This window comes from Ranitomeya imitator, chromosome 1 (genome assembly GCF_032444005.1).
Source record: "Ranitomeya imitator isolate aRanImi1 chromosome 1, aRanImi1.pri, whole genome shotgun sequence".
Classification (NCBI taxonomy): domain Eukaryota; kingdom Metazoa; phylum Chordata; class Amphibia; order Anura; family Dendrobatidae; genus Ranitomeya; species Ranitomeya imitator.
In genome coordinates, this window is record NC_091282.1 from 761,554,048 (window position 1) to 761,581,426 (window position 27,379).

The following is a 27,379-nucleotide window of genomic DNA, read 5'->3' on the forward strand; positions in this document are numbered from 1 at the left end:
GGTTTAATGTAGATTCATTAAAGGAGTCATTCTTTCAATTAAAGGAATTTATTTCTGCTGTGTGTGTTTTTGCCACTAGCATGCCACTTTTGCCACTATGATTAGTAATTGATAGGTATCTTATAGAAGCCTATCCATTACTAATCCACGGGCTTGACGTCACCGGACAATGCAAAGGTGACATGAACCCCATTTGCCACCGCTACAGGGCAAGTGAGAAGAACCGGGCAAAGGGCCAGAATTGGCAGAATTAATAGATGCACCTTTTCTGTCTGCTTTGGCAAGGCTGGTTGTCAAATATGAGGGGGATCACATGTCATTTTTTACAATTATTTATTTAAATAATTAAAAAAAACCAGTGTGGGGATCCCTCTATTCTTGATAACCAGCCTTGCTAACGCTGACAGCTGAGGGTTGCAGCCCCCAGCTGTCAGTTTTGCCTGACTGGTTATCAAAAATACAGAGGAACCCACGCTGTTTTTTTTCTAATTGTTTTTTTTAGAGCACAGGCTGATGAATTCTCCCATCAGCCTCACCATTATTAGCAGCAGCAGGCGTAGGCTGATGGGAGCAGTAGTCCCATTAGTCGACGCCAGTGACCGTAGGTAAACCTACGATCACTGCTGCGGGCTCACGCTGTCATTTGACAGCATGCGAATCGCGGGTGTCTGACTGGCGGTAATGGTTTTACCACCAATCAGACGGCTGTGCCGTCATGCAAATGACAGCATGACAAACACTTGATTTTCGGGCCACCATTCAAGTGAATGGAGTCCAGGTACAGTTCTCTTACCCGAATCCAAACTTTTTTATTGTTTAGCAGTTTGGCCGGACCCAAAAATACAGAGGTCCTTCCATCTCTAATCTTGTGTCTAGCTTGTGACTGGTGTGCGTGTGTCCTGTGTTTAGCGTGTGACTGGTGTGTATATTTTCCTATAGCAATATTATATTTCCAATTTTTCCAAAATTCTATATGTACATAATATAGCACTTACCTATTTATCGCAGTAAGGCAGTTCCAAATTTCTAGATTTACCATTCTAAACAATCCAAATTGCAGCATTATGTTTTCTTAGTACTGGTGTGTATGTGTCCTGTGTCTAGCATGTGACTGGTGTGTATGTGTCATGTGTTTGGTATGTGTATGTGGAACATGTCTAAGGCTAAGTTCACATTTGCGTATATGTGCGCAGCGTATCTTCTGCATATGCAAACGCATGCCAAAATGCATGTTTTACACAGCGTTTTTTATTCGCATCATCTTACGCATGACGGCAAAAAACCCGCTGCGTGTGCATGCGTTTGTATGCGTTTTTTGCCTGCATTGTCTATGCTGAATTCAAAATTTCCAGGAAGGCGTGTCTCAATGGGTGTCTCTCAATCAGGACATGCATACGCATGAGTGCCCATAGACAGTAATGCGTTTTTTAACGCACTCATCCACATGTGCATGCCTGTGCATATTTGATGGATTTTTGACGCCTCCAAAAATGCAACATGTTGCATTCACCGCACCCAGCCGCACACCGTGGAAAAACACATGCGTACGCAAAAGTATGTGAATGCATGCAAACGTATGTCCATGCGTACACCATGTTAAATATATGTACGCATGCGGATGTATGCAGGTCAAATGCTGTGCGCACAGACGCAAATGTGAAACTAGCCTCATTAATACAATTTTTCTGTGCTTATAAAATATAATAATTCTCGGCAGCACATGACTTGTTTACACAAAATTATCTGCTGCCTATAAGGATGTTTTTAAATCAAGCATAAAAATCAACATATGAGCGTTTTACTGGTTTGTCAGGTGATCCTGAATGCGTATTTGAACTGCATTTTTTTTTCTCTGGTATGCACTGCTCACTCTCCACTTTAGTTCCATAATGTATTTCACTTCTCTGGTGTCTTCCATGCATACCTCTGAGAGGTCAGTCTAACCCCCCCCCCCTTTTATGAGCTTTTGTTTAACTCTGAACATGTGTTCTGGCCACAAACCCCCACATGCACGCACAGCTTAATCCTCTTATCAGCACATATATTCAGATGCAGGAGTCTGCTCCAGACATAGTCTGATCCATGCATCTTTCAAATTACATATTTTTAATTACTTTGAATTAGACTGAATTGGACCGGAATTGACTGGAAAGTAACGGAATACCAAACCACTACAGTGTTTCAGTTTATTTTCTTTTTCACTCCGATACTACTTTCCTGCAATCCCGCCCCCTAGTAAAGAACTAGTCATTTCTCCCTCCATCTCACCTTCTCCTCAGAACTGTTTCTCCACATACAATCCTTTTTCTCCAGACTCACACAGCCGCATCATGTCCTATCCTGCTCCCACCTTCTAACGCTCTGTCTGCTACTCCTCATCTCTGGTGACGTATCCCCAAATCCCGGCCCTCCACAACACATCCCGACACTCATTTCTAACCCCCTGCCACGTTTTCCCAACCATGATAACCTCATGCACATTCATCCAGTCCCCCTACCTGGAGCACTATGGAATGCACACTCTGCCTGCAGGAAACTGCCATTTATCCATGACCTCTTCATCACCAACAAACTCTCCTTCCTTGGCATCACTGAAACCTGGCTCACCCCCTCTGACTTAGCCTCTCCACCTGCGCTTTCCTATGGCGGATTCCACCTCTCTCACACCCCTCGCCCCAGCAACAAACGTGGTGGAGGGGTTGGCTTGCTGCTGTCCAACACCTGTTCCTTTACTCCAATCCCGCTACCTCCCTCCGCTACTCTTCCCTCGTTCGAGGTACACTCCATCCGCATCTATTTCCCCTCCAACCTCCAGCTGGCTGTCATTTACTGCCCCTTCAATATCCCTATTGACACTTCCACCTCAGCTGCCTCTAAACTTTTATCGCTTACTGCCTCCTTTGGCCTCACTTAATGGTCCTCTGAGGCCACTCACAAGGATGGCCACGCGCTGGACCTCATCTTCACCCGCCTCTGCTCCCTTACTAATCTCACTAACTCACCCCTCCCCCTGTCTGACCACAACCTACTTACATTCTCTACCCTCTCCTCTCCTAGTGTGCAACCCCCACTCCACAAACTCACTCACCCTCGCAGAAATCTCAAACACCTCAACTTACAAACACTCTCTGAGTCCCTTCTCCCTCTTACAGACATAGCCTCCCTTCATGACACAGATGCTGCTGCCACTTTTTATAACACCACAATAACAACAACAACACTCGATTCGGCCGCCCCACTCATGCATAGCAAAACTTGTACACTCAACAGGCAGCCCTAGCTGACCAGCCTGACCAAAGAACTGAGACGGGCTTCCAGGATCGCTCTCATTTCTGCTGAAGACTTTGCCACTTTCTTTAAACAGAAGATCGATACGATCAGAGAAAACTTTGGCCAACAGCACCCAATGCCCCTCTTAGCTGCTCAACCCTGTTCCTCCAAAACAAGCTTCTCCACCATGGCAGAAGGTCAGCTCTCCACCCTCCAGTCAAGATCACACCTTACCACCTGCACGCTTGTCCCGCTCCCGTCCCACCTCATCCCTAACCTTGCCAGGGTCTTCATCCCAACCCTAACACACTTCTTCAACCTCTCACTCACAACAGGTGTCTTCCTCTCATCCTTCAAACATGCCAAGATCACACCCATCCTCAAAAAGCCCTCCTTCGACCCATCCTCTGTCTAGCTATCACCTGATATCTCTTGTCCCTTATGCCTCAAAATTACTGGAACAACACATCCATCTTGAACTTACCTCCCACCTCTCCTCCTGCTCCCTCTTTGACCGGTTACAATCTGGCTTCCAACCCCATCACTCAACTGAAACTGCCCTAACTAAAGTCACCAATGACCAACTTATTGCCAAGAGCAAGCGACACTACTCTGTCCTCTTTCTCCTGGACCTGTCTTCTGCCTTTGACCCTGTGGACCACTCCCTTCTGCTACAGATCCTCTCATCTCTTGGAATCAAAGACTTGGCCCTATCCTGGATGTCATCATATCTGACAGACTGAACATTCAGTGTCTCCTCCCCCACATCACCTCCCCACTTCGCCCCTTGTCTGTCGGTGTTCCTCAAGGCTCTGTTCTAGGACCCGTACTCTTTTCCATCTACACCTTCGGCCTGGAACAGCTCATAGAATCCTACGGTATGCAGTATCATCTCTACACCGATGACACTCAGATCTACCTATCCAGACCTGATCTCACCTCCTTACTTACCAAAATCCCACACTGTCTGTCTGCTATCTCGGCCTTCTTTTCTGCTCGCTTTCTAAAACTGAACATGGACAAAACAGAATTCATCATAAAACAGAATTCATCATCTTCCCCCATCTCACTCTACCCCTCCACCAGACCTATCCATCAATGTCAATGGCTGCTCACATTCCCCAGTCCCACACACCCGGTGCCTCGGGGTGATTCTCAACTCCGCCATCTCTTTCAAGCCACATATCCAAGCCCTTGCCTCCTCCTGCCATCTCAAACTCAAAAACATTTCTCGGATCCGCACATTCCTTGACCGCGACACCACAAAAACACTAGTGCATGCCCTTATCATCTCCCGCCTTGACTACTGCAACCTCCTACTCTCTGGCCTCCCTTCTAGCACTCTGGCACCACTCCAATCCATCCTACACTCTGCTGCCCGACTAATCTACCTGTCTACCCGCTATTCCCCAGCCTCTCCCCTATGCCAAGCCCTTCACTGGCTTCCTATCGCCCAGAGACTCCAGTTCAAAACCCTTACAATGACATACAAAGCTATCCACAACCTGTCTCCTCCATACATCTGTGACATGGTCTCCCAGTACTTACCTACACGCAACCTCCAATCCTCTCAAGATCTCGTTCTCTACTCCCCACTCATCTCTTCTTCCCACAACCGCATCCAAGACTTCTCCCGTGCTTCCCCCGTACTCTGGAACTCTCTCACCCAACACATCAGACTCTCACCTACCATAGAAACCTTCAAAAAGAACCTGAAGACTTACATCTTCCAACAAGCCTACCGCCTGCAGTGATCCTCAACCTACTGAACCACCACATAACCAGCTCTACCCTCTCCTAGTGTATCCCCACCCATCCCCTGCAGACTGTGAGCCCTCACGGACAGGGTCCTCCCTCCTTATGTACCTGCGTGCCTTGTTTTTTTCTTATGTTTAATGTATTTGTCTATTTTTGTCCCCTTTTTCACATGTAGAGCGCCATGGAATAAATGGTGCTATAAAAATGTATATAATAATAATAAAAAATAATAAAAATTGTTTGGACAGATAAATAGTTGGAAACAAATTGCCTGATTATCAGCTTGACAAGATGGAAGCTAAGGGAAAACTGTGCAGCTAGTACCCTTTAGGCATAGTGGGCCCCAAGAATGATATTCTGTGGTGGGCCCAAACTACTCCAGTCTGACGCTGGATACAGGCCTACCTATGGCTTCATGGTTGCCTACCACTGAATGCATATAGGCTTCGGTTTCACCTGCCAGCTGTTCTCCTGCTGCTGCTCCAGGGATTGTAAGGTGGATAAGCTCCTTATGGGAGGTTACTTTCATTTCTTCTGTTCCGTTGCTTCGGTTCCGCTGTCCATCAATTCGGTATCATCTCAGGCATCTGCTGAAGTTCTGTGCTGTAAGCAAACTGGCGTCAGCCAGTTACTTACAGTGCCCTTCCTATCCAATTTGCTCCACTTTTCCCGGGGCCGTACCAGTGACACGACTGCCACCTCTTCTGTCACTCCCCATGAGTCCGCCTCCGAACAAACCTACTTCACCCATCGTTTCTTACCAGATGGGCCGCCTCACTTGCTGAATTGCACTTCCATCTCCGATTCTTCACCTCTTCTTGATTAGACCATGGCTCTGATACAACTCCTTGAAATTATCACTCCATTGGGCTGGGCACTTTGTCTTCACGCCTTCAGAAGTCCACTCCGATGATGGGTCAGACCTTCCCACCTCAGACTAACAGCCGTAACTATTTGGGATACACGCTGTCATCCACCATTTTTCGGTTCATATCAATGTCCACTATCTTGTCCATCTTTAAGGTAATAGGTTCCCCATTTTCTTCATTTGCAAGCCTCTCGCAACGTCACTTGTTGAGTGCCCTGTTGTGAATTCTGCTCTTGGGTTCCCTCCGGTGGTTGTAGGTGGGAATGCAGTTGTCTCTGAGTCACAGTCCTGGCCAGGTGTATCTGATGGTTACAATTCGGACTGGGATATTTAGATGTGCTGGATCCTTTAGCCCTTGCCAGTTGTCAATGTTTCTTGTGAAGTGATGGATCACTTTCTGGCTTCTCCTGCCTGCTGCCAAATTCAGCAAAGATAAGTGTTTGGTTCTTTGTATCTGTGGCACACTGCTGTGTGCTTGTTTCAGTTTTATTCCTGCTCTGATTGTAGGATTCACTGGAGTTGCAGATTTACGCTCCTACATCTATTAGTTAGATGTAGGAAGTTTTTGTATTTCTGCTGTGAATGTTTTTGAAGGGTTTTTTACTGACCGCACAGAACTCTGTTCTATTCTGTCCTATCTAGCTAGTGTGGCCTCCTGTGCTAAATTCTGTTTTCTGCCTGTGTATGTTTTTTCCTCTCTGACTTACCGCCAATATTTGTGGGGGGCTGTCTATCCTTTGGGGATTTTCTCTGAGGCAAGATAGTATTCCTCTTTCCATCTTTAGGGGTAATTAGTCCTCCCGCTGTGACGAAGTGTCTAGGTGTGTTAGGTACACTCCACGGCTACTTCTAGTTGCGGTGTTAAGTTCAGGATTGCGGTCATTACAGTGGCCACCATCTCCAGTGAAAGTTCTCATGCAGCTCCAAAGTCACCGGATCATAACAGTGCCCCCAGTACTAACGGGAATGAATATTCACTGCTCTTCACTTCCATGTGAGTGTAGTGCAGTGAATATTAATTCTCTTTAATAGCGGGCACACATGATCACCCAGCTGCTGCAGGAAGCCGGCGGCTGTACTACTGTGCCCGCTATTAAAGAGAAATGATGAGAGCGCTAAGTCATCTGGGTAATTTCGCAATGCATCCTGGGAACGGAAGATGGCGGCAGCCACACGCACATCGCCAGCGCCAGCGCTTCGCTGGATTGGATCCTGGCGGGTGAGTATATAACTATTTTTTATTTTAATTATTTTTTCTTAACAGGGATATGGTGCCCACACTGCTATATACTACGTGAGCTGTGTAATATACCGCGTGGCTGCTATATACTACCTGGCCAGTGTTAGATGCTTTATGGGCTGTGTTATATACTGTGTGGGCTGTGCTATATATTGCATGGCCAGTGTTATATACTGCGTGAGCTGTGTTATATATTATGTGGCCATTGTCATATACTGCGTGGGCTGTGTAATATACTGCGGGGCTGCTATATACGACCTGGCCAGTGTTATATACTGCGTGGGCTGTGCTATATATTACGTGGGTAGTGTTATATACTGCGTGGTCTGTGTTATATATTACATGCCCAGTGTTATATACTGCATGGCCTGTGTTATATACTAGGTCGCCTGTGTAATATACTGCGTGGCTGCTATATACTGCGTGGCCTGTGTTATATAGTATGTGGGCTGTGTTATATACTGTTTGGGCTGTGTTATATACTGCGTGGCCACTTTTATATATTGCGTGGCCTATATTAACGCATCGGGTATTCTACAATATGTATGTATGTATGTATATAGCAGCCACATAGTATATAGCACAGGCCATGTAGTATTTGTCTGCTATATACTACATGGCTCCTATATACTACGTGGCCTGTACTATATACTATGTGGCTGCTATATACATGTACATACATACATATTCTAGAATACCCGATGCGTTAGAATCGGGCCACCATCTAGTTCCCATATAAACCCGATCAATCCCACAAACTCTTACTCAAACAGTTCTGCAATGCTAAGGGGGATACATTTTTTAAGATCATGCATCACATTTCATGCAATACAGAATCTGTTATCTATCATCTCACATGCCCCTGTAGCCTAATATACATAGGAATGACCACAAGAGCCATGAAAGTGCGGATACAGGAGCATGTGAGAAATTAAAGAACATCCCAAGACACTTTCGTGAACACCATGACTGTAGCCCAAAAGGTTTGAGAGTTTGTGGGATTGAGCGGGTGTATATGGAAATAAGGGGCGGTGACTTAAAACGTTAACTTTTACAATTAGAGACCAAATAGTCTCCCTAAATACCACCACTCCCTTTGCTCTAAACGAATTTTAGCTTCCAGTCTTTTCTTTAAATGTAAGATCAAGCGTTTTTTTAACATTAGGCTCTCTTCAGTTATGTTTTTATTCATATTTTACATGTCTTATATATCTGACATTATTCAACTTACAATATTTTAGATCTATATATGTTCTCAGATAACCTCTTCATTTCCCATCTTTACCCTGATATGGTGCCTCCTTGGAGATCTTGCATTCCTTTCACCCTTGTCTTTCCTGTGGCTGCCATGCTTTTTTGTCGGGGCCTACATCATATATGCTTCATACTCTAACGCTCTCGCAAACTCTTCTATCTGATTTTTTTCTTATAATTCCCGGCCATCTATATTATTATACAGATGGTCAGACTAGAACCTGAATACTTACCATCTACAGAGTGCGGGTCTAGACTTTAACTGTTAGCCTATACACCCAGACGCACTGTTTGATGTGCGCTGCTTCGGGCTAGCACCACGAGTAAGCAACTCTGTACACCAGCTGTTTATCGCTTTATTATCATACGCACTATAAAGGGAGCCTAATGTTTTAGTTAGACATGACTCATGACGAAGCCTAGCGGGCGAAACGCATGTCTAGGTGCGGCACAGTGTGGTGCAGAGATGAATACCCGTCCCTTTATTTAAGAACCATGACCTCAGGTATAGTTTAGCGGTGTAACAACTGCTTGCTCAATTTATTTCCATCTAAGAACTGATTATTTGTACTGATTTTATCTTTTTTTCATCTGATGAGAGCCTCTGGGTTGGCAAACCAGACCTACCCATGATTTGATAAGATTGTGGTTGCTACTCTTGCTGATTAGAAGGGTTCCCCTGTGTTATTTTACAGGGGTAAATTAGCCCTTAGTCAGGCTTCCCTAAATAGACACTTTATTCAAGAGTCTTAAAGGGACGGGCAATTTTGTCAAACCCGACTATTTCCTCTTTTGTTGTCTTTATTTGTCCTTCTTTGGCACTCAAATCTGTTTTTTGATGCTGTTTATTATTTGTTACTATTTTTGCTATAGGACTAATAAAGTTTGATTTTTTTATTATTTGCTTCTTCTGATATTTTTTCATAGTCTTCATGGATTTATGTTATATATGTAGGCACATGGGTGCTATACAGTTTTTGACCCAGTGAGACTTTTTCCTTTTTGGTTTCATATTTTGAATGCTTTGCTGTTGTTTAACCCCTTTACCCCCAAGGGTGGTTTGCACGTCAATGACCAGGCCACTTTTTACAATTCTGACCACTGTCCCTTTATGAGGTTATAACTCTGGAACGCTTCAACGGATCCTGGTGATTCTGACAATGTTTTCTCGTGACATATTGTACTTCATGATAGTGATAAAATTTCTTTGATAGTACCTGCGTTTATTTGTGAAAAAAACGGAAATTTGGCAAAAATTTTGAAAATTTCACAATTTTCAAACTTTGAATTTTTATGCAATTAAATCACAGAGATATGTCACACAAAATACTTAATAAGTAACATTTCCCACATGTCTACTTTACATCAGCATAATTTTGGAACCAAAATTTTTTTTTGTTAGGGAGTTATAAGGGTTAAAAGTTGACCAGCAAACTGTCAGATCACTGATCTGTGATGTCCCCCCCTGGGACAGGGCTGCCAATTTGGGTTCAAGATAGGGCGCCAACCTCCACAGGTAAGCAGGTCCAGTCTAGGGGCCAGTAGGGTGAATTAGGCACACCTGGTGTAGGTGCCCCATATATATGAGCTTGTCCTTATCTTGTAGGTTAGTAATCTAGTTGTTGCCTGATTAGCCATTACACATGTTTGTTGGTTTGTTTTATAAAAGTCTAATAAAAGTTAATTTTTAATGGTATTAGTGCTTTTGTTTGACAACTTATTTACTAATCCGGTCAATCTAGTTTTTGTAAGTCTATAGCATGTACTGATTAATAAACCCCCAACACAGGGCAGGGTCTCCCCCATATCATGGGGGCACAGAAGGATGGGGTCCGGAACCAGGCACACAGCTGGCAAGCTATTGGTCATGGCCAAGGTGGTCTCAGCTTGAGTAGATGGGGGGGGGCTGCCAGAGTTGTCGATGCATCCAGACGAGTGGTTACTGTCCGTAGGTAGGAGAGCACTTATCCTGCTGCTTCTTCTGGCTGGAGACCTCCAGGTACAGGTCTGAGACAGTGAGGTCTGGCAGCCAGGAGATTCCATGGTCTGTGCAAACTGTAATGGGTTGGATGGTGTAACCACTGTACCAAGGACCAAGGAAAGCCTGGAGGGGCGTAACTAGATGCCTCACCAAAACTGACCTTGGATACACAGAGGCTGACTTTAACCATGATCCTAGGAAAGACTAAAGAGGTGGGACCAGGTGCTACTCCAGGACCCCCTGGTGTTGTGTAGCCAGGATGGCCCGAAGGAAGGAACAGTAGATGCAGGCACTGTACGAACACAGTATTCAGTCTGGACCTGCTGAGGAACAGATGAGCTCTATGCAGGTGCGTACTGGACCGTCTGACGCACAGGAGGATACTGGCAGGTGCGTACTAATGTGCTGGCACGGCTAATAGACAGGTAGGCGGGCATTGCTGATAGACAGGCAGGTGGGCACGGCTAATAGGCAGATATACAGGAATACGAGCACTGGTGGTACCTGAGAACTAACAGGAGTGTTTTATAAACAAACTTACAATGTTGCACAGGGACCTCCATGTTAGAGGAGGTGCCTTAAATAGTAAGTGTTCTCAGCTATTGGTTGGGGACAATTTTGAAGGATTTGCGTGGCCTCTTTAAGAAAGGAGAAGTTTACGCACGCCCTAAGCACAGTGCCCAGGGATCTGTGCGTGGTGCACGCACCCCGGGTGCAGACCCAAAAGGAGAAGACTGAGCAGAACAGGGGCAGCGATAGTGAGTACGCTGGCGTCTCTGCCGGGAGAGAAGGGCAGCGTGCAATGACATCGGCGGTACAGTCTCGCATTCGAATCAGTAGTAGATGGTGAGATATGGAGCCTGAAAGTTGAAAGTTCAAAACACTTTTACCCTTTTGCTAGTCAGTGTACACAGGTACACTTTGTTGCAATAGACCGCACATCCCCAACCCCTTCATCATTTCGCATAACGCTTCCTCAAAAATTTTATTCTCTTGATATTTCAGAAAATAGCACCACTGAATGTAAGTTGCTGTGATCTACCTCAAACTAAATTTCCTTATTGTGCTAAGCACTTTGTTTTCATTGGAAGCCTTTGATATCACAGCTTTACAATGAAGTGTATACTCTGAAATGCTAAATCTGCAGCAATTTATTTCGCACTGGATAGTAACTTAGTGACCCAATTGTTGACCCAGCTTTTATTTGCACCTCCCCCTTTGGAGGTTTATTCCCACCCTGTTTTCTGTAATTAGTTTTATTTTTAAGTTAAAATTTTAATATAACTTAATAAACTATTGTTTTCATGAAAACTGACTGAATCATTTTGTATCTCTGGACATTAGCACCACAGATGTCAGAGATAGTGCATTTACAGTAATCATATTTTGAGTGTCTAGCATTTCACGGTTCTTGGACCCCACTTTTTTGAACTATAATGTTCACAGATTGTAACATTATTTGATGAGGGTGACTTTTTCATAATTTTCATGAATTTTTTGATTCCTTAGGGCCCAGGCTGAGGTGGATGAAGTTATTGGCTTCAAACGAGATATTGATTATGAAGATCTTAAGAAAATGCAGTACTTGGGCCAGGTACTTATTAATTCTTGTCATTGTGTGCTTACAATCTATATACATGGTGAGATGCAGGGAGAGGGAAGAAGCTTACCACGCTGAGAATGTGTAGCTGGAAATGTGGCCTGTAGTTCCTCCTGAGGATGCCGTTTCCACTGGTGATCACAGGAAGGTAGACGAAAAATGGGGGAAGATTCTGGTACAACCATCCAGGGATAAAATGGATTTTTTTATTCAAACATAGTTTAAACATTAAAAGGCTAGGCCTCCTACTCATGCGTTTCAGGTGTATACACACCCTTAGGCCTCTTTCACACTAGCGTCTTTCAGCTCCCATCACAATCCGTCGATTTTTGAGAATGCAGGATACATGCGCAGGCATGTACTATGGAGGACAAAGAATGAACTTCAATCCAATATTGCAGCCAGCATGCAGCCAGCGGGTAAGGAAAGGGTGAATCAAACACCCGAAAACCCCGCCTCTATGGCTGAAAATTGTTCCCTCCAAATTCATGTGACAGAGTCCCTTTAAGGGTGGTGGAAAAAGATTCTTATGAATTTTGGGCAAACAATGGAACACAGGAATAAGGCCGTGGTCACACTAGCGATAAATACGGACGAGTGCTATGCGATAAAACATCGCATAGCACTCGGACCAGTATTCATCTATGGGACAGCTCCCATCAGAATATTTTTGCTCGGCTGTATTGTACATGTGAGTGAAATCGCAGCGTGCTGCGATTGTCACCGACACTCAGCCGAGTCTCAGCTTACTCGCACCCATATAAGCCTGTGGGGCGAGTGAGACAACGCACATCACTCGGATATCATCTGAATGATGTGCGTTATACGCTGACTCTGGCAATGGAGAAGATGGAGAAATTAATTTCTCCACCTCCTCCGCAGCTGTACGGAAGGCTCGGAGCACAGACATATGACACTCGGCTCCAGCTAGCAGCAGAGCAGGAGCCGAGGGTCATTAGCATATCGCATCTGATGCTCTAGCATCGGATGCCATACGCTAGTCTGACCCCTGCCTAACAGGAAAATCTGGATTGAGCCACTTAAAGGCAACCTGTCAGCCCCAAAATCGAAAGTGAGCTAAGCCCACCAGCATCAGGGGCTTATCTACAGCATTCTGTAATGCTGTAGATAAGCCCCCAATGGATCCTGAAAGATGAGAAAAAAGAGGTTAGATTATACTCGCCCAGGGGCGGTCCGGTTCTGGTCCGATGGGCGTCGTGGTCCAGGGCCTCCCATCTTCTTACGATGATGTCCTCTTCTTGTCTTCACGCTGCAGCTCCTGTGCAGGCGCACTTTGTCTGCCCTGTTGAGGGCAGAGCAAAGTACTGCAGTGGGCAGGCTCCGGGAAAGGTCAGAGAGGCCCAGCGCCTGCGCCTGCAGTACTTTGCTCTGCCCTCAACAGGGCAAAGTACGCCTGCAACGGAGCCGCAGCGTGAAGACAAGAAGAGGACGTTATCATAAGAAGATGGGAGGCCCTGGATCGGACAGCGATGCCCATCGGACCAGAACCGGACTGGGACCGCCCCTGAGTGAGTATAATCTAACCTCTTTTTCTCATCTTTCAGGATGCATCGGGGGCTTATCTACAGCATTCCAGAATGCTGCAGATAAGCCCCTGATGCTGGTAGGCTTAGCTCACCTTCTATTTTGGGGGTGACAGGTTCCCTTTAAATAGTTTAGAATGCAAAACTCCCAATCTCATTCCCTTATTAAGGCACTGTGTAAGACTGGATCTTAAAGCGGTGGTAGGATCTGACCTTAACCCCCGAGGGTGGTTTGCATGTTAATGTCCAATCCAATTTTTACAATTCTGACCACTGTCCCTTTATTAGGTAATAACTCTGAAACGCTTCAATGGATCCCAGTGATTATGACACTGTTTTTTCGTGACATATTGTACTTCATGTTCAGTGGTAAACTTTCTTTGATATAAGTTGCGATTATTTGTGAAAAAAAAACGGAAATTTGGCAAAAATTTTGAAAATTTCACAATTTTCCAACTTTGAATTTTCATGCACTTAAATCACAGAGATATGTCATACAAAATACTTAATAAGTAACATTTCCCACATGTCTACTTTACATCAGCACGATTTTGAAACCAAAATGTTTTTTTTATTAGGAAGTTATAAGTGTTAAGCAGGTGTTTAACTACTGGGCCTGGCAGGTAAAGGGCCCGGTAGGTCAGAGGCACCCGACTTCCCTCGCCACCGCCACATTGAACTGTACCAGCAGTACAGTTCAAAGCAGTAGCGTAGCTACCGGGGGGCAGAGGGTGCGATGGCCCCGGGTTTCGTTGCTCAAAGGGGCCCCACCTGGAGCTACGCTTCTGTATCTGCATTGGCGCGTGCAGCAGTTACATTCTCCGGCAGAGCAGAGAGAATCAAGGCACTGCCGCCCGGCTGCTATGGGCCCCTGAGCAGACGGGGGGGCCCCCACCTGTTATCGCAGGTTCAACTGTACCGGCATCTAGCCGATACTGCTGACGACATTGATAAGGGAGGGAGCATTACGCTCCCTATCCCATCATCCCCCTGTCAGCGTCTGACGTCACTGACTCAGACGCTGACAGCAGGCGCGATTACATCACTACCCGGCGCCCACTGTCAGGAGATGAGCGGGAGCTCGGAGCAGTGGAGGAAGCAGGAGGTGAGTATTTGGATTTATTTTTTTGGGGGGTGCATCATGTTATAGAGTCTGCCTATGGGGGTGTATGATATTGTAGAGGCTGCCTGAACCAAAACCCTAGCTACGCCTCTGGTTCAAAGCAATGATGGAGGAGAGAGCATCAGCTGACGCTCCCACTCCCATCATTCCCCTCTGCCTCTGACACTGCGGGTGCACGAAGACGTCACTTCATCGTGCACCCGCTGTGTGCAGGGCCCAGTCAGTGCAACATCTGCACAGGTGATGGCAGTCGCCATATTGGCAGAGCCTGTGGCGGCTGCTGCGACTGGGAACAGGCGATTCCCAAGCTGGCGGGGGGCGCGTGGACCGAGCCGCCCAGGAGGGGGATGCTGCAGTGACACAGCCATCTGGAGGATCCGGGGATGAACATGGAGGTGTACAGGACCGGCGCCAGTGAGGTGTGTCTGCTGCCCTTGTGTCAAAAACAAAGGGGTGGAGGGCGCCATCAGCAAAATAGGCATGTGGGATCAACCTGGAGTATGTCAAATGAAGCTATGCATGACAAAAAGAAGAAACATACTAGAAACCCCGGACCACCAAATGATTATTATTAAAGGTAACAAATTTTATTGGAGTCCAAAACACACCAAAAAATTGATTAAAACAATTTAAACCAATGACACATACCCCCTATTAGGGTGTCCCCACGGTTACCAATACCTCTATCACAAATAAGACACTTGATTGTACTTGCGTATCAAAGTGAAGGACAGCATCCAATCCAGGTGAAGATAAGAAACACTTTATTGTGCCATAGGTGCAACGTTTCAACCTCAGAGGGTCTTTGTCAAGCATACATAATGATCAACATGACGGCCTTATATAGGAAGTAGATAACCACCACCTGGCAGGTCCGCCCACAAAAATTTACATACTTATTAACTGGTGATCATAATGACAATAAAAATGTAAAAATTGTGTGACATACATAATTAAAAATGCATTACAGTATTACTACATTCCCCTATTGTGGATAATAACTTTCATAATCATCATAGCAAGCACATGTGGATGATCAAAAATAAATAAACAGCCTTGCCTGTCATTTCTAAGCCTATCGAAAGGCTCACGGGGGCCACTATATACATGAACTGCCTATCACTGGGCTTGTATCACTACATTCCTGGTTAACCAATCAATGCCTAAGGTGAAGATCCAATCAGGGGCACCGGTACATAACCAGCCCCACACAGTGGAGCCAATCCAGGCTCCATGTCTGCTTACCTAGAACCGCCTCCCAGTCTGATCACTTCTCCCGTTCGTATCATTCATGACATCCAAGCTCCCCACAAAAGGCTCGAGTCCCGGAACCAGTGCGCACATCCGTCGGCCCCCCGGTGAAGCAAAGCATGAAATGACATGCCGCTCCACCTCGGACCATCGAGAGACATGGCGATATAGTACATGAGACGGTTTATGTTACCGACCCTTGTTCAATATTGTTATCTCGTACTAGAGTGAATTTGGTTATCTGTAATTCGGGATAGAGATTCGAGGGCTATTTGTGGTAGCTGTTCTCTCCAATTTGCCCTTGTGTTTTAGGGAATATCATTGTATGCTGCTTCACTGGCCCTTTAGGTCGGTTGGTTCGCGCGATTGTACACTGGAGTGGTACTGGTGGACTTTTTTAATCCGGGCGTGTCCTTTGGGTGTCTCTAGTGACTCTGTAAGTTGTACATATGCCACTAGTGGATGTGCGTTTTCCATAGCTATCATCTGGCTTGCTTTGTGGGGGGTGGGGCTTGCGGCTGGTGGGCGTGCCCTTCTGCTGTTTGGGGCGGCACTGCATACTGTGTATGTGTTGCCTGGGAGCTGGTGGGCGTGCGCACTGGGTCGGGGACTCCTTCCCACAATAGTGCGCCGGGTGAGCGGTGGACGTCAGTGTTGGTCGCTCAGGTGACCAATATGGGGGCGTTGTGGTCGATGTGAGCCAGGAGCCTTGATTGGCTCTTGTACATGGGGCGGATATTTTCGCCGGTGGGCGTGTCTCTCGATGGTCCGAGGTGGAGCGGCATGTCATTTCATGCTTTGCTTCACCGGGGGGCCGACGGATGTGCGCACTGGTTCCGGGACTCGAGCCTTTTGTGGGGAGCTTGGATGTCATGAATGATACGAACGGGAGAAGTGATCAGACTGGGAGGCGGTTCTAGGTAAGCAGACATGGAGCCTGGATTGGCTCCACTGTGTGGGGCTGGTTATGTACCGGTGCCCCTGATTGGATCTTCACCTTAGGCATTGATTGGTTAACCAGGAATGTAGTGATACAAGCCCGGTGATAGGCAGTTCATGTATATAATGGCCCCCATGAGCCTTTCGATAGGCTTAGAAATGACAGGCAAGGCTGTTTATTTATTTTTGATCATCCACATGTGCTTGCTATGATGATTATGAAAGTTATTATCCACAATAGGGGAATGTAGTAATACTGTAATGCATTTTTAATTATGTATGTCACACAATTTTCACATTTTTATTGTCATTATGATCACCAGTTAATAAGTATGTAAATTTTTGTGGGCGGACCTGCCAGGTGGTGGTTATCTACTTCCTATATAAGGCCGTCATGTTGATCATTATGTATGCTTGACAAAGACCCTCTGAGGTTGAAACGTTGCACCTATGGCACAATAAAGTGTTTCTTATCTTCACCTGGATTGGATGCTGTCCTTCACTTTGATACGTTGGTATGTACTTCTCCACTTGGGTCCTGTGGAGTTAGGACGAGCAACCACTTTTTGCTGCAGTAGTGCTGTCGGCCGCCATTGCTTTATTTGGACTTGATTGTACTTGATCAAAATACACTCTGGACATAAGAAACGTGGTATATCCTTGTTAAATGCAATGAACATGTCAACCAAAATATAACCTATTACTCGAGCTGTAGTGTAGGGGATGATATATCAAAAACAGTATCTCAACAATGTATCAGAAATGAGCAGATGTCCTGAATAGGGTTGAGCGAAACGGATCGTTCATTTTCATAAGTCGCCGACTTTTTGCAAAGTCGGGTTTCATGAAACCCGACCCGATCCCTGTGTGGGGTCGGCCATGCGGTACGCGACTTTCGCGCCAAAGTCGCGTTTCAATGACGCGAAAAGCGCCATTTTTCAGCCAATGAAGGTGGACGCAGAGTGTGGGCAGCGTGATGACATAGATCTCAGTCCCCACCATCTTAGAGAAGGGCATTGCAGTGATTGGCTTGCTGTCTGCGGCGTCACAGGGGCTATAAAGGGGCGTTCCCGCCGACCGCCATCTTACTGCTGCTGATCTGAGCATAGGGAGAGGTTGCTGCCGCTTCGTCAGAAGCAGGGATAGCGTTAGGCAGGGTACATTAACCCCCAAACCGCTTGTGCTGTAGCGATTTCCACTGTCCAACACCACCTTTTGTTTGCAGGGACAGTGGAGGCTACATTTTTTTTCCTCAGCGCTGTAGCTCATTGGGCTGCCCTAGAAGGCTCCCTGATAGCTGCATTGCTGTTTGTACACCGCTGTGCAAACCAACTGCTTTTTTCAAAGCAGAAATCCTGTTGTTCCTTCCTTTCTGCACAGCTATCTTGTTTGTTTGTCCACACTTTTGATTTAATTTGTGCAGCAGTCCACTCCTTGTTATTGCTGCCTGCCATACATTGCTGAGATAACTGCAGGAAGATAGTAATTGTAGGACAGTCCCTTTTTTTTTTTTCTCGTTACATCTCTTCAAGCCACTTTCTGCCACAGAAAATATACTCTAATACAGCGGCCCACATTTATTCACTAGTCTCCCTGAATAAAAAAAAAAGGGTGCAGATTGAAATTGGCAAATCTGCATCAGTGGCAGTCCTGTGTGTGGCATCTGTGTGTCATTTTCTGGCACAGAAAACATCCAGTCTAACAGTGGGCCTGATTTCTTGCCAATTCTCCCAGAAATAAAAAAAAAAAAATAGTGGGAGATTAATATTGGCATTAGTGCTTCAGTGCCAGTCGTGTGCCATCTCTCTCAAATTGTGGGGCACAGAAAGCCTAGTGTCTAATACTGTTTTTTTTTTTGTTTTTAAATTCTCCCTGAAAAAAAATAAATAGTGGGAGATTAATATTGGCATTTGTGCTTCAGTGCCAGTCGTGTGTGCCATCTCTCTCAAATTGTGGGGCACAGAAAGCCTAGTGTCTAATACTGTTTTTTTTGTTTGTTTTTAAATTCCCCCTGGAAAAAAATAAATACTGAGAGATTAATATTGGCATTTGTGCTTCAGTGCCAGTCGTGTGTGCCATCTCTCTCAAATTGTGGGGCACAGAAAGCCTAGTGTCTAATACTGTTTTTTTTTGTTTGTTTTTAAATTCTCCCTGAAAAAAATAAATAAATAGTGGGAGATTAATATTGGCATTTGTGCTTGAGTGCCAGTCGTGTGTGCCATCTCTCTCAAATTGTGGGGCACAGAAAGCCTAGTGTCTAATACTGTTTTTTTGTTTGTTTTTAAATTCTCCCTGAAAAAAAATAAATAGTGGGAGATTAATATTGGCATTTGTGTTTCAGTGCCAGTCGTGTGTGCCATCTCTCTCAAATTGTGGGGCACAGAAAGCCTAGTGTCTAATACTGTTTTTTTTTTGTTTTTAAATTCTCCCTGAAAAAAAATAAATAGTGGGAGATTAATATTGGCATTTGTGCTTCAGTGCCAGTCGTGTGTGCCATCTCTCTCAAATTGTGGGGCACAGAAAGCCCAGTGTCTAATACTGTTTTTTTTTTTGTTTTTTTTTTAAATTCTCCCTTAAAAAAAAAATAGTGGGAGATTAATATTGTCATTTGTGCTTGAGTGACAGTCCTGCGTGTGTGGCATTTCTCTCATTTTGTGCCACAGAAAACCTAGTGTGTAACATTGTGCCTGATTTTCCTTGCAGTCTCACCCACCTATAAAGGGATATCTAAATCCTACAGAAGTTTGAGTTCACCTTGTAAGTTGTTTTACAGTAACAAATACCGTTACTTTGGTTACGTTTTTCAAACAATGAGGAAGTCTGGTGGAAGAGGTCGTGGCCGTGGGCGTTCATTGCCAGCTGGTAATGATGGTAGTGGTGGTGGAGCATCAGGTGGTCGTGGGAAAAGCAATATAGCACCTAAGTCTCGAGTTGTGGAGCCAGGTTCGTCGTCTGGCTACACAAGGCCTCGAACGCTCCCTTTTCTGGGAGTAGGAAAACCGCTTTTAAAGCTGGAGCAGCAAGAGCAAGTTTTGGCTTTCCTTGCTGACTCAGCCTCTAGCTCTTTTGCCTCCTCTTCTGAAACTGGTAAATGTAAAAGCAGCGCGTCGTTAGTGGATGTTCACGGTCAGGGACAAGCCGCTCCCTTGTCCTCTTCAGCAAAAACAACACCAGAGAAGGATGCGTCAGGCGACACAACGGGTTACTCCATGGAGCTCTTTACACATACCGTTCCTGGGTTAGAAAGTGAAACAGTTAACAGGCCATGCCCATTACAAGTTGAATCGGACATGGAGTGCACAGATGCACAGCCACAGCCAGATTACTATGCTGTTCCTTTGACTCAGACCACAACATTGCCCTCGCAGTGTACTGATCCAGAACCAGACCCTGATGAGACTATGGTGCCCCGTCACGAACGCTATGCCACCGGCTTACACGGTAACACAGACGAAGTTGCACACGAGATAGAAGAGGAGATCATAGATGACCCAGTTGTTGACCCCGATTGGCAGCCATTGGGGGAACAGGGTGCAAGCGGCAGTAGTTCTGAAGCGGAGGAGGAGGGGCCGCAGCAGGCATCAACATCACAACAGGTTCCATCTGCCGGGCCCGTATCTGGCCCAAAACGCATGGCAAAGCCAAAACCAGTTGGGGGACAGCGTGGCCATCCGGTTAAAGAAGCTCATTTTGCAATGCCTGAAAAGGTATCCGATGGTAGAAAGAGTGCAGTCTGGCATTTTTTTAAACAACATCCAATTGATCAGCGCAAAGTCATCTGTCAAAAATGTTCAACTACCGTAAGCAGAGGTCAGAATCTGAAAAGTCTAAATACAAGTTGCATGCATAGACATTTAACCACCATGCATTTGCAAGCCTGGACTAACTACCAAACGTCCCTTAAGGTTGTAGCACTCTCGGCCAATGAAGCTAGTCAGCAACGCTACATCCCTTCCGTCACTGTAAGGCCACCATTTCCCGCACCACCTGCAGTATCTGTGCAGGTTTCGTTGCCAGGCCAAAGCAGTCAGGGTCAGGGAATCACCAGTGTCGTAGTAGGAAACACTGCATGTAGGGCACCGGCAAGAATACCGTCTCCAACCGTCTCTGAGTCTGCCATGTCCACCGGCACCCCCGCTAGTTCCATGATCTCCAGCTCTCCAGTCCAGCTCACCCTACATGAGACTCTCGTTAGAAAAAGGAAGTACTCATCCTCGCATCCGCGTACACAGGGTTTGAACGCCCACATTGCTAGACTAATCTCGTTAGAGATGATGCCCTACCGGTTAGTTGAAAGCGAAGCTTTCAAAGCCCTGATGGACTACGCTGTACCACGCTACGAGCTACCCAGTCGACACTTCTTTTCGAGAAAAGCCATCCCAGCCCTCCACCAGCATGTTAAAGAGCGCATCGTCCATGCACTCAGGCAATCTGTGAGTACAAAGGTGCACCTGACAACAGATGCATGGACCAGTAGGCATGGCCAGGGACGTTACGTGTCCATCACGGCACACTGGGTGAATGTGGTGGATGCAGGGTCCACAGGGGACAGCAATATTGGGACAGTTCTGCCTAGCCCACGGTCTAGGAAACAGTTGGCTGTAGCCGTTCTCCCCCCCTCCTCCTCCTCCTCGTCCTCCTGCAGAAGCGAGAGCTCGTCCACAGACTGCAGTCGCACAACCACTCCATCCACAGCTGCCACTGTTGCACACCAGGTGTCCCATTATGGGGCAGCTACTGGCAAGCGTCAGCAGGCTGTATTGGCTATGAAGTGTTTGGGCGACAACAGACACACCGCGGAAGTTCTGTCCGAGTTCTTGCAGAAAGAAACGCAGTTGTGGCTGGGCACTGTAGATCTTGAGGCAGGCAAGGTAGTGAGTGATAACGGAAGGAATTTCATGGCTGCCATCGCCCTTTCCCAACTGAAACACATTCCTTGCCTGGCTCACACCTTAAACCTGGTGGTGCAGTGCTTCCTGAAAAGTTATCCGGGGTTATCCGACCTGCTCCTCAAAGTGGCGGACTTTGCTCGCATATCCGCCGTTCGCCCGTACACTCCAGCCGTATGCAGACCTATCAGCGGTCTTTGAAACTTCCCCAGCATCGCCTAATCATCGACGTTGCAACAAGGTGGAACTCAACACTGCACATGCTTCAGAGACTGTGCGAACAGAGGCGTGCTGTTATGTATTTGTGGGAGGATACACATACACGGGCAGGCAGTAGAATGGCAGACATGGAGTTGTCAGGTGTGCAGTGGTCGAAGGTACAAGACATGTGTCAAGTCCTTCAGTGTTTTGAGGAATGCACACGGTTGGTTAGTGCAGACAACGCCATAATAAGCATGAGCATCCCCCTAATGCGTCTGCTTATGCAAAGTTTGATGCACATAAAGGAGCAGGCGTCTGCAGCAGAGGAAGAGGAAAGCCTTGATGACAGTCAGCCATTGTCTGGTCAGGGCAGTGTACAGGACGAGGTAGCGGGCGAACAGGAGGAGGAGGACGAGGAGGATGATGGGGATGAGTATTTTTTTAATGAGGAAGCTTCTCCGGGGCCAATGGAAATTGGTGGCGTGGCAAGGCCGGGTTCTGTTTTTTTGAGGGACACAAGTGACGTAGATTTGCCTGTAACTGCCCCTCAACCCAGCACAACCGCCGATTTGACAACTGGAACTTTGGCCCACATGGCGGATTATGCCTTACGTATCCTCAAAAGGGACCCACGCATTATTAAAATGATGACCGATGACGATTACTGGTTGGCCTGCCTCCTTGATCCTCGCTATAAACTCAAATTGCAAAATATAATGCCACATGAGAACCTGGAACAAATATTAGCAACCAAACAATCAACTCTTGTTGACCGTTTGATTCAGGCATTCCCAGCACACAGTGCCAGTGATCGTTCTCACACGAGCTGCAGGGGGCAGCAGACCAGAGGTGTTAGAGGTGCACAAATCAGAAGTGGCGTTCGACAGAGGAGTTTTCTGACCAGGTTGTGGAGTGATTTTGCTATGACCGCAGACAGGACAGGTACTGCAGCATCAATTCAAAGTGACAGGAGACAACATTTGTCCAGTATGGTTACTAACTATTTTTCATCCCTTATCGATGTTCTCCCTCAACCATCATTCCCATTTGATTACTGGGCATCCAAATTAGACACCTGGCCAGAATTGGCAGAATATGCATTGCAGGAGCTTGCTTGCCCAGCAGCTAGTGTGCTATCAGAAAGAGTATTCAGTGCTGCTGGTTCAATATTAACCGAAAAAAGGACTCGTCTGGCTACCCAAAATGTTGATGATCTAACCTTCATTAAAATGAACCACTACTGGATTTCGAATTATTTTGCCCCACCTTTCCCGGCTGACACCTAGCTTTCCTATGAAAAGGTCTTGCTTGTGGACTGGTCTGACTGAGTTTTCCAATCTCGTAATTTGCAGCAGCTGTTTGTCCAGCATACGACATGTTTACACCTCCCTAAATGGCCAAACTCCCCCCACGGGGCCGTGGTCTCGCCACTTGGCGCAAGCACCCGTGAGAGTGCCGTTTGTCTGAAGAGGTGGGTGTGCACGCTTTTGGTCGACGGCACTGCCACTGGGTCCCTCATAGTACAATAAAGTGTCTCTGGTGGTGGTGGCGCGCAACCAACGTCACCGTTGTAACATGAGGGGCCCTGGGCCTGTACCGCCGGCCACAAGACAGTTTCCCCCCCCCAGCTCAAACAGTGCTCTACGATTTGCAAAATTATCTCTCACAGCTCCACCAATGTTTAGTCTATGCGCTGACATCCTTCAATGCCTGGCACTGACAATACCAATGTGTTGACATGTATGATGCTACTTAAAATAGTCAGGGGCAGTGTCCTATATTTACACCAGTAAATACTTTGCGCCTAATTACTAGGTCTGAAACTCAGCAGAGGAGCCCACCCCTGTACCTAAGTATGCCACCCTTTTGTTTTTTGGTTTTGTTGTATTGAGAGACATTAACATCTATTTATTTTTTGGGAGTACTAACTGTCAGACACTCCTTACAATCGGCCTCCGCTGACAACACCAAGGCTGCCTGTGTACCCCTGCAAGATAATTCCAAGTGCATAGAGCCCACTTTTGTTATTTTAGGCCTACTAAGTCTGTCTGCGGTCCATAATAGAAATTGTCCTTCACTGACCACACCACTGCTGCCCGTGAACCCCTGGAACCTATTTTAAAGTGCCTACAGCCTACTTTTGTTATGTTAGGCCTACTAAGCCTGTCTGCGGTCCCTCCTTCCAATAGTCCTCTACTGACCAGACCACTGCTGCCCGTGTACCCCTGGAACCTACTTTTAAGTGCCTACAGTCTACTTTTGTTATGTTAGGCCTACTAAGCCTGTCTGCGGTCCCTCCTTCCAATTGTCCTCCACTGACCAGACCAATGCTGCCTGTGTACCCCTGTAACCTTTTTTAAACTGCATTGAGCCAAAATTTTTGTTTAAGGCCTACTACCTGTGTCTGTCTGCGCCACTCAATACAGCTGTCCTCCTCTGAAAAAAGCTGAGCGTCAATAGTCTGGTTTTCAGCCTATAGGAATTTGAAAACTGCATTGGGGCTACAACTTCGGTAGGGCCTACTAACAGTGTCTGCCGCTCCAAGGTGTTCTCCTGGTTGCCTTTCCTGAGCTTCAATCTTCAGGCTCGTCTTAAATAGTTTTTTAATCGAACAACTGCAGTGGGGCTACTAGTTTGGTTGTGGCCTACTAAGATTGTCTGTCGCTCCAAGGTGTTTTCCAGGTTGCCTCTCCATAGCTTCAATCTTCATGCTCGTGTTAAGTAGTTGTTGAAACAACACTACATTAGGCCTACAAGTTGGGTCTGGGTCGTAGAGACGGTGTCTGCCACTCCAAGGTGTTCTCCAGGTTGCCTCTCCATTGCTTCAATCTTCATGCTCGTGTTAAGTAGTTGTTGAAACAACACTACATTAGGCCTACAAGTTGGGTCTGGGTCGTAGAGACGGTGTCTGCCGCTCCAAGGTGTTCTCCAGGTTGCCTCTCCATTGCTTCAATCTTCATGCTCGTGTTAAGTAGTTGTTGAAACAACACTACATTAGGCCTACAAGTTGGGTCTGGGTCGTAGAGACGGTGTCTGCCGCTCCAAGGTGTTCTCCAGGTTGCCTCTCCATTGCTTCAATCTTCATGCTCGTGTTAAGTAGTTGTTGAAACAACACTACATTAGGCCTACAAGTTGGGTCTGGGTCGTAGAGACGGTGTCTGCCGCTCCAAGGTGTTCTCCAGGTTGCCTCTCCATTGCTTCAATCTTCATGCTCGTGTTAAGTAGTTGTTGAAACAACACTACATTAGGCCTACAAGTTGGGTCTGGGTCGTAGAGACGGTGTCGGCCGCTCCAAGGTGTTCTCCAGGTTGCCTCTCCATTGCTTCAATCTTCATGCTTGTGTTAAGTAGTTGTTGAAACAACACTACATTAGGCCTACAAGTTGGGTCTGGGTCGTAGCGACGGTGTCTGCCGCTCCAAGGTGTTCTCCAGGTTGCCACATAATCGAAGCTGCATAGAGCCTATTTTGTTATTTTAGGCCTACTAAGTCTTTCTGCGGTCCCTCCTTCCAATTGTCCTCCACTGAGCACACCAATGCAGACCATGTACCCATGTAACCTTTTTTAAACCTGCGTCGAGCCAACTTTGTGGTGTAAGGCCTACTTGTAGTGTCTGGTTGCGCCACTCAGTATAGCTGTCCTCTTTACAAAAAATGACCTGCAATTATCTGGTTTTCAGCCTATCAGAATTTTAAAACTGCAGTGGGCCTACTAGTTGGGTTGGGGCCTACTAACAGTGTCTGCCGCTCCTTGCTGTTCTCCTGGATCTCCTGTCCTGAACTTCCATTTTCAGGCTCTCGTTAAGTTGTTGTTAATGTTAGACTGCATTTGGCCTACTACTTGGGTTGGGGCCTACTATCGGTGTCTGCCGCTCCTTGCTGTTCTCCTCCAGTGAACAAAGCTGTGCCGCCTGTTTACTACTGTTGCCAATTTTGAACTGCATTTTGACTACTTACTGATTTGGGCCTACTCTCTGTGTCAGCTTCTCATTACAGTTGTACTCCACTAAACAAAGCAATGCCCCCTGGTTAGTCCTGTTACCAATTTTGAACTGCATTTAGCCCACTTTATTCTTTGGGCCTATATCTGTGTTTCCTCCTCATCCAGCCTATTGCCCAGCCAGTGACAGATGAGTCTGCTGGTACATTGACCCATAACGCAACATTCCCCGTGCACGCTACACAGCAAGATTGTGACCCTGCTGAAAGTCAGGTTCCCCTTCCCGCATACCATACCACCTTACACGGGGACAAAGAGGAAGGTGCAGATGAAGGTGCAGGTTCCTTCATCAGGTGGGGGGAGGAATACTCGTTGGCGACGTCACTGGCACAGGGCCCCTCATAGTACGCAAAAGTGTCGCTGCCGGTGGGAGGCGCCCCCGCCGTGCAAACACACCGCCGTACTTTGAGGGGCCCTGGCAATGCCAACGAGTGGGCCCCCCCTGCTTGCTCAGGATCACAGCACTTGCAAAGTTGAAATACTTACCTCTCCCTGCTCCACTGCCGTGACGTGGTCCAGATTTCCTGGGCCCACTAAATACTTGAACCAGCCCTACCCCCCACAACTTTAGCCAAATGACCCCCAATTTCCAATGCCTTACTATTATTATAAGGTAAATTAAGATTGACAAGCTTCAGTAACAAGAATGTATGTTTTTGCCATTAAAATGGGCACTGTACATGTTTTCCTGGCCTCCACTCACTGCCGACTATGCTCCCCCATTGACTTGCATTGGGTTTCGGGTTTCGTGTTTCGGTCGATCCCCAACTTTTTGCGATAATCGGCCGATTCCACTCAACTCGACTTTTGAGATAGTCGGGTTTCGCGAATCCCGACTCGACCCTAAAAAACTAAAAGTGGCTCAACCCTAGTCCTGAATAAGAAAAACCCTTATACACAAATCTACATACATTCCTCAAAGGCCTGAACGAAGAAAGGAAGGAGACCTGAACAATAGGTCAGCAATTGGAAATAAGTGTGCTACCTTTATATTTTGAAACCTCGTCATGGCCCACCTGTGGCGGAAAAGTTTCCCAACTGAATAGGGTGCACAAAATAGGTTATAGCCTCAATGAAATCCCATGAGAGAGAACTCTAAACATAGCTTATCATGAGGTATGTCATAGGAATACATGTCATGAACAAAGTGCTATGAATGGCACAAATTAAGAGTCTATCAAGACATATCCGCAACCCACCAAGGTTGAGAGGCTTACTCAAATTGGATCACCCAAGGTTATAACCTAATGAGGGTGGGAATCTAATGCCTGTAGAAATCAAAAAGGCAGCAGTACAGAGTATACCTACAACCACGTGTGATGCCCAGATCAAACTGTCATTCACTAAAAGCCATGGTGGGACAGGGAAGTAGCCTCAGCTCAAGAACATGACCGGAGTGTATACAAGCGGAATGTCCGGGGGGCACTAAGCCCAATGCGTGTCGCCACTCGCCACACAATCAT

The 27,379-nt window shown here is 46.4% G+C and overlaps 1 protein-coding gene across 2 annotated transcripts in view; it reads left to right on the forward strand.

Moving 5' to 3' along the window:
• LOC138645876 (cholesterol 24-hydroxylase-like) overlaps positions 1 to 27,379 on the forward strand; it is a 127,534-nt gene that overhangs the window by 68,429 nt on the left and 31,726 nt on the right. For both annotated transcript variants that reach the window (XM_069735379.1, XM_069735384.1), the window contains one exon: positions 11,881 to 11,965. In XM_069735379.1, the coding sequence (XP_069591480.1) occupies positions 11,881 to 11,965 (85 nt within the window). The remainder of the gene's footprint in view (positions 1 to 11,880; positions 11,966 to 27,379) is intronic.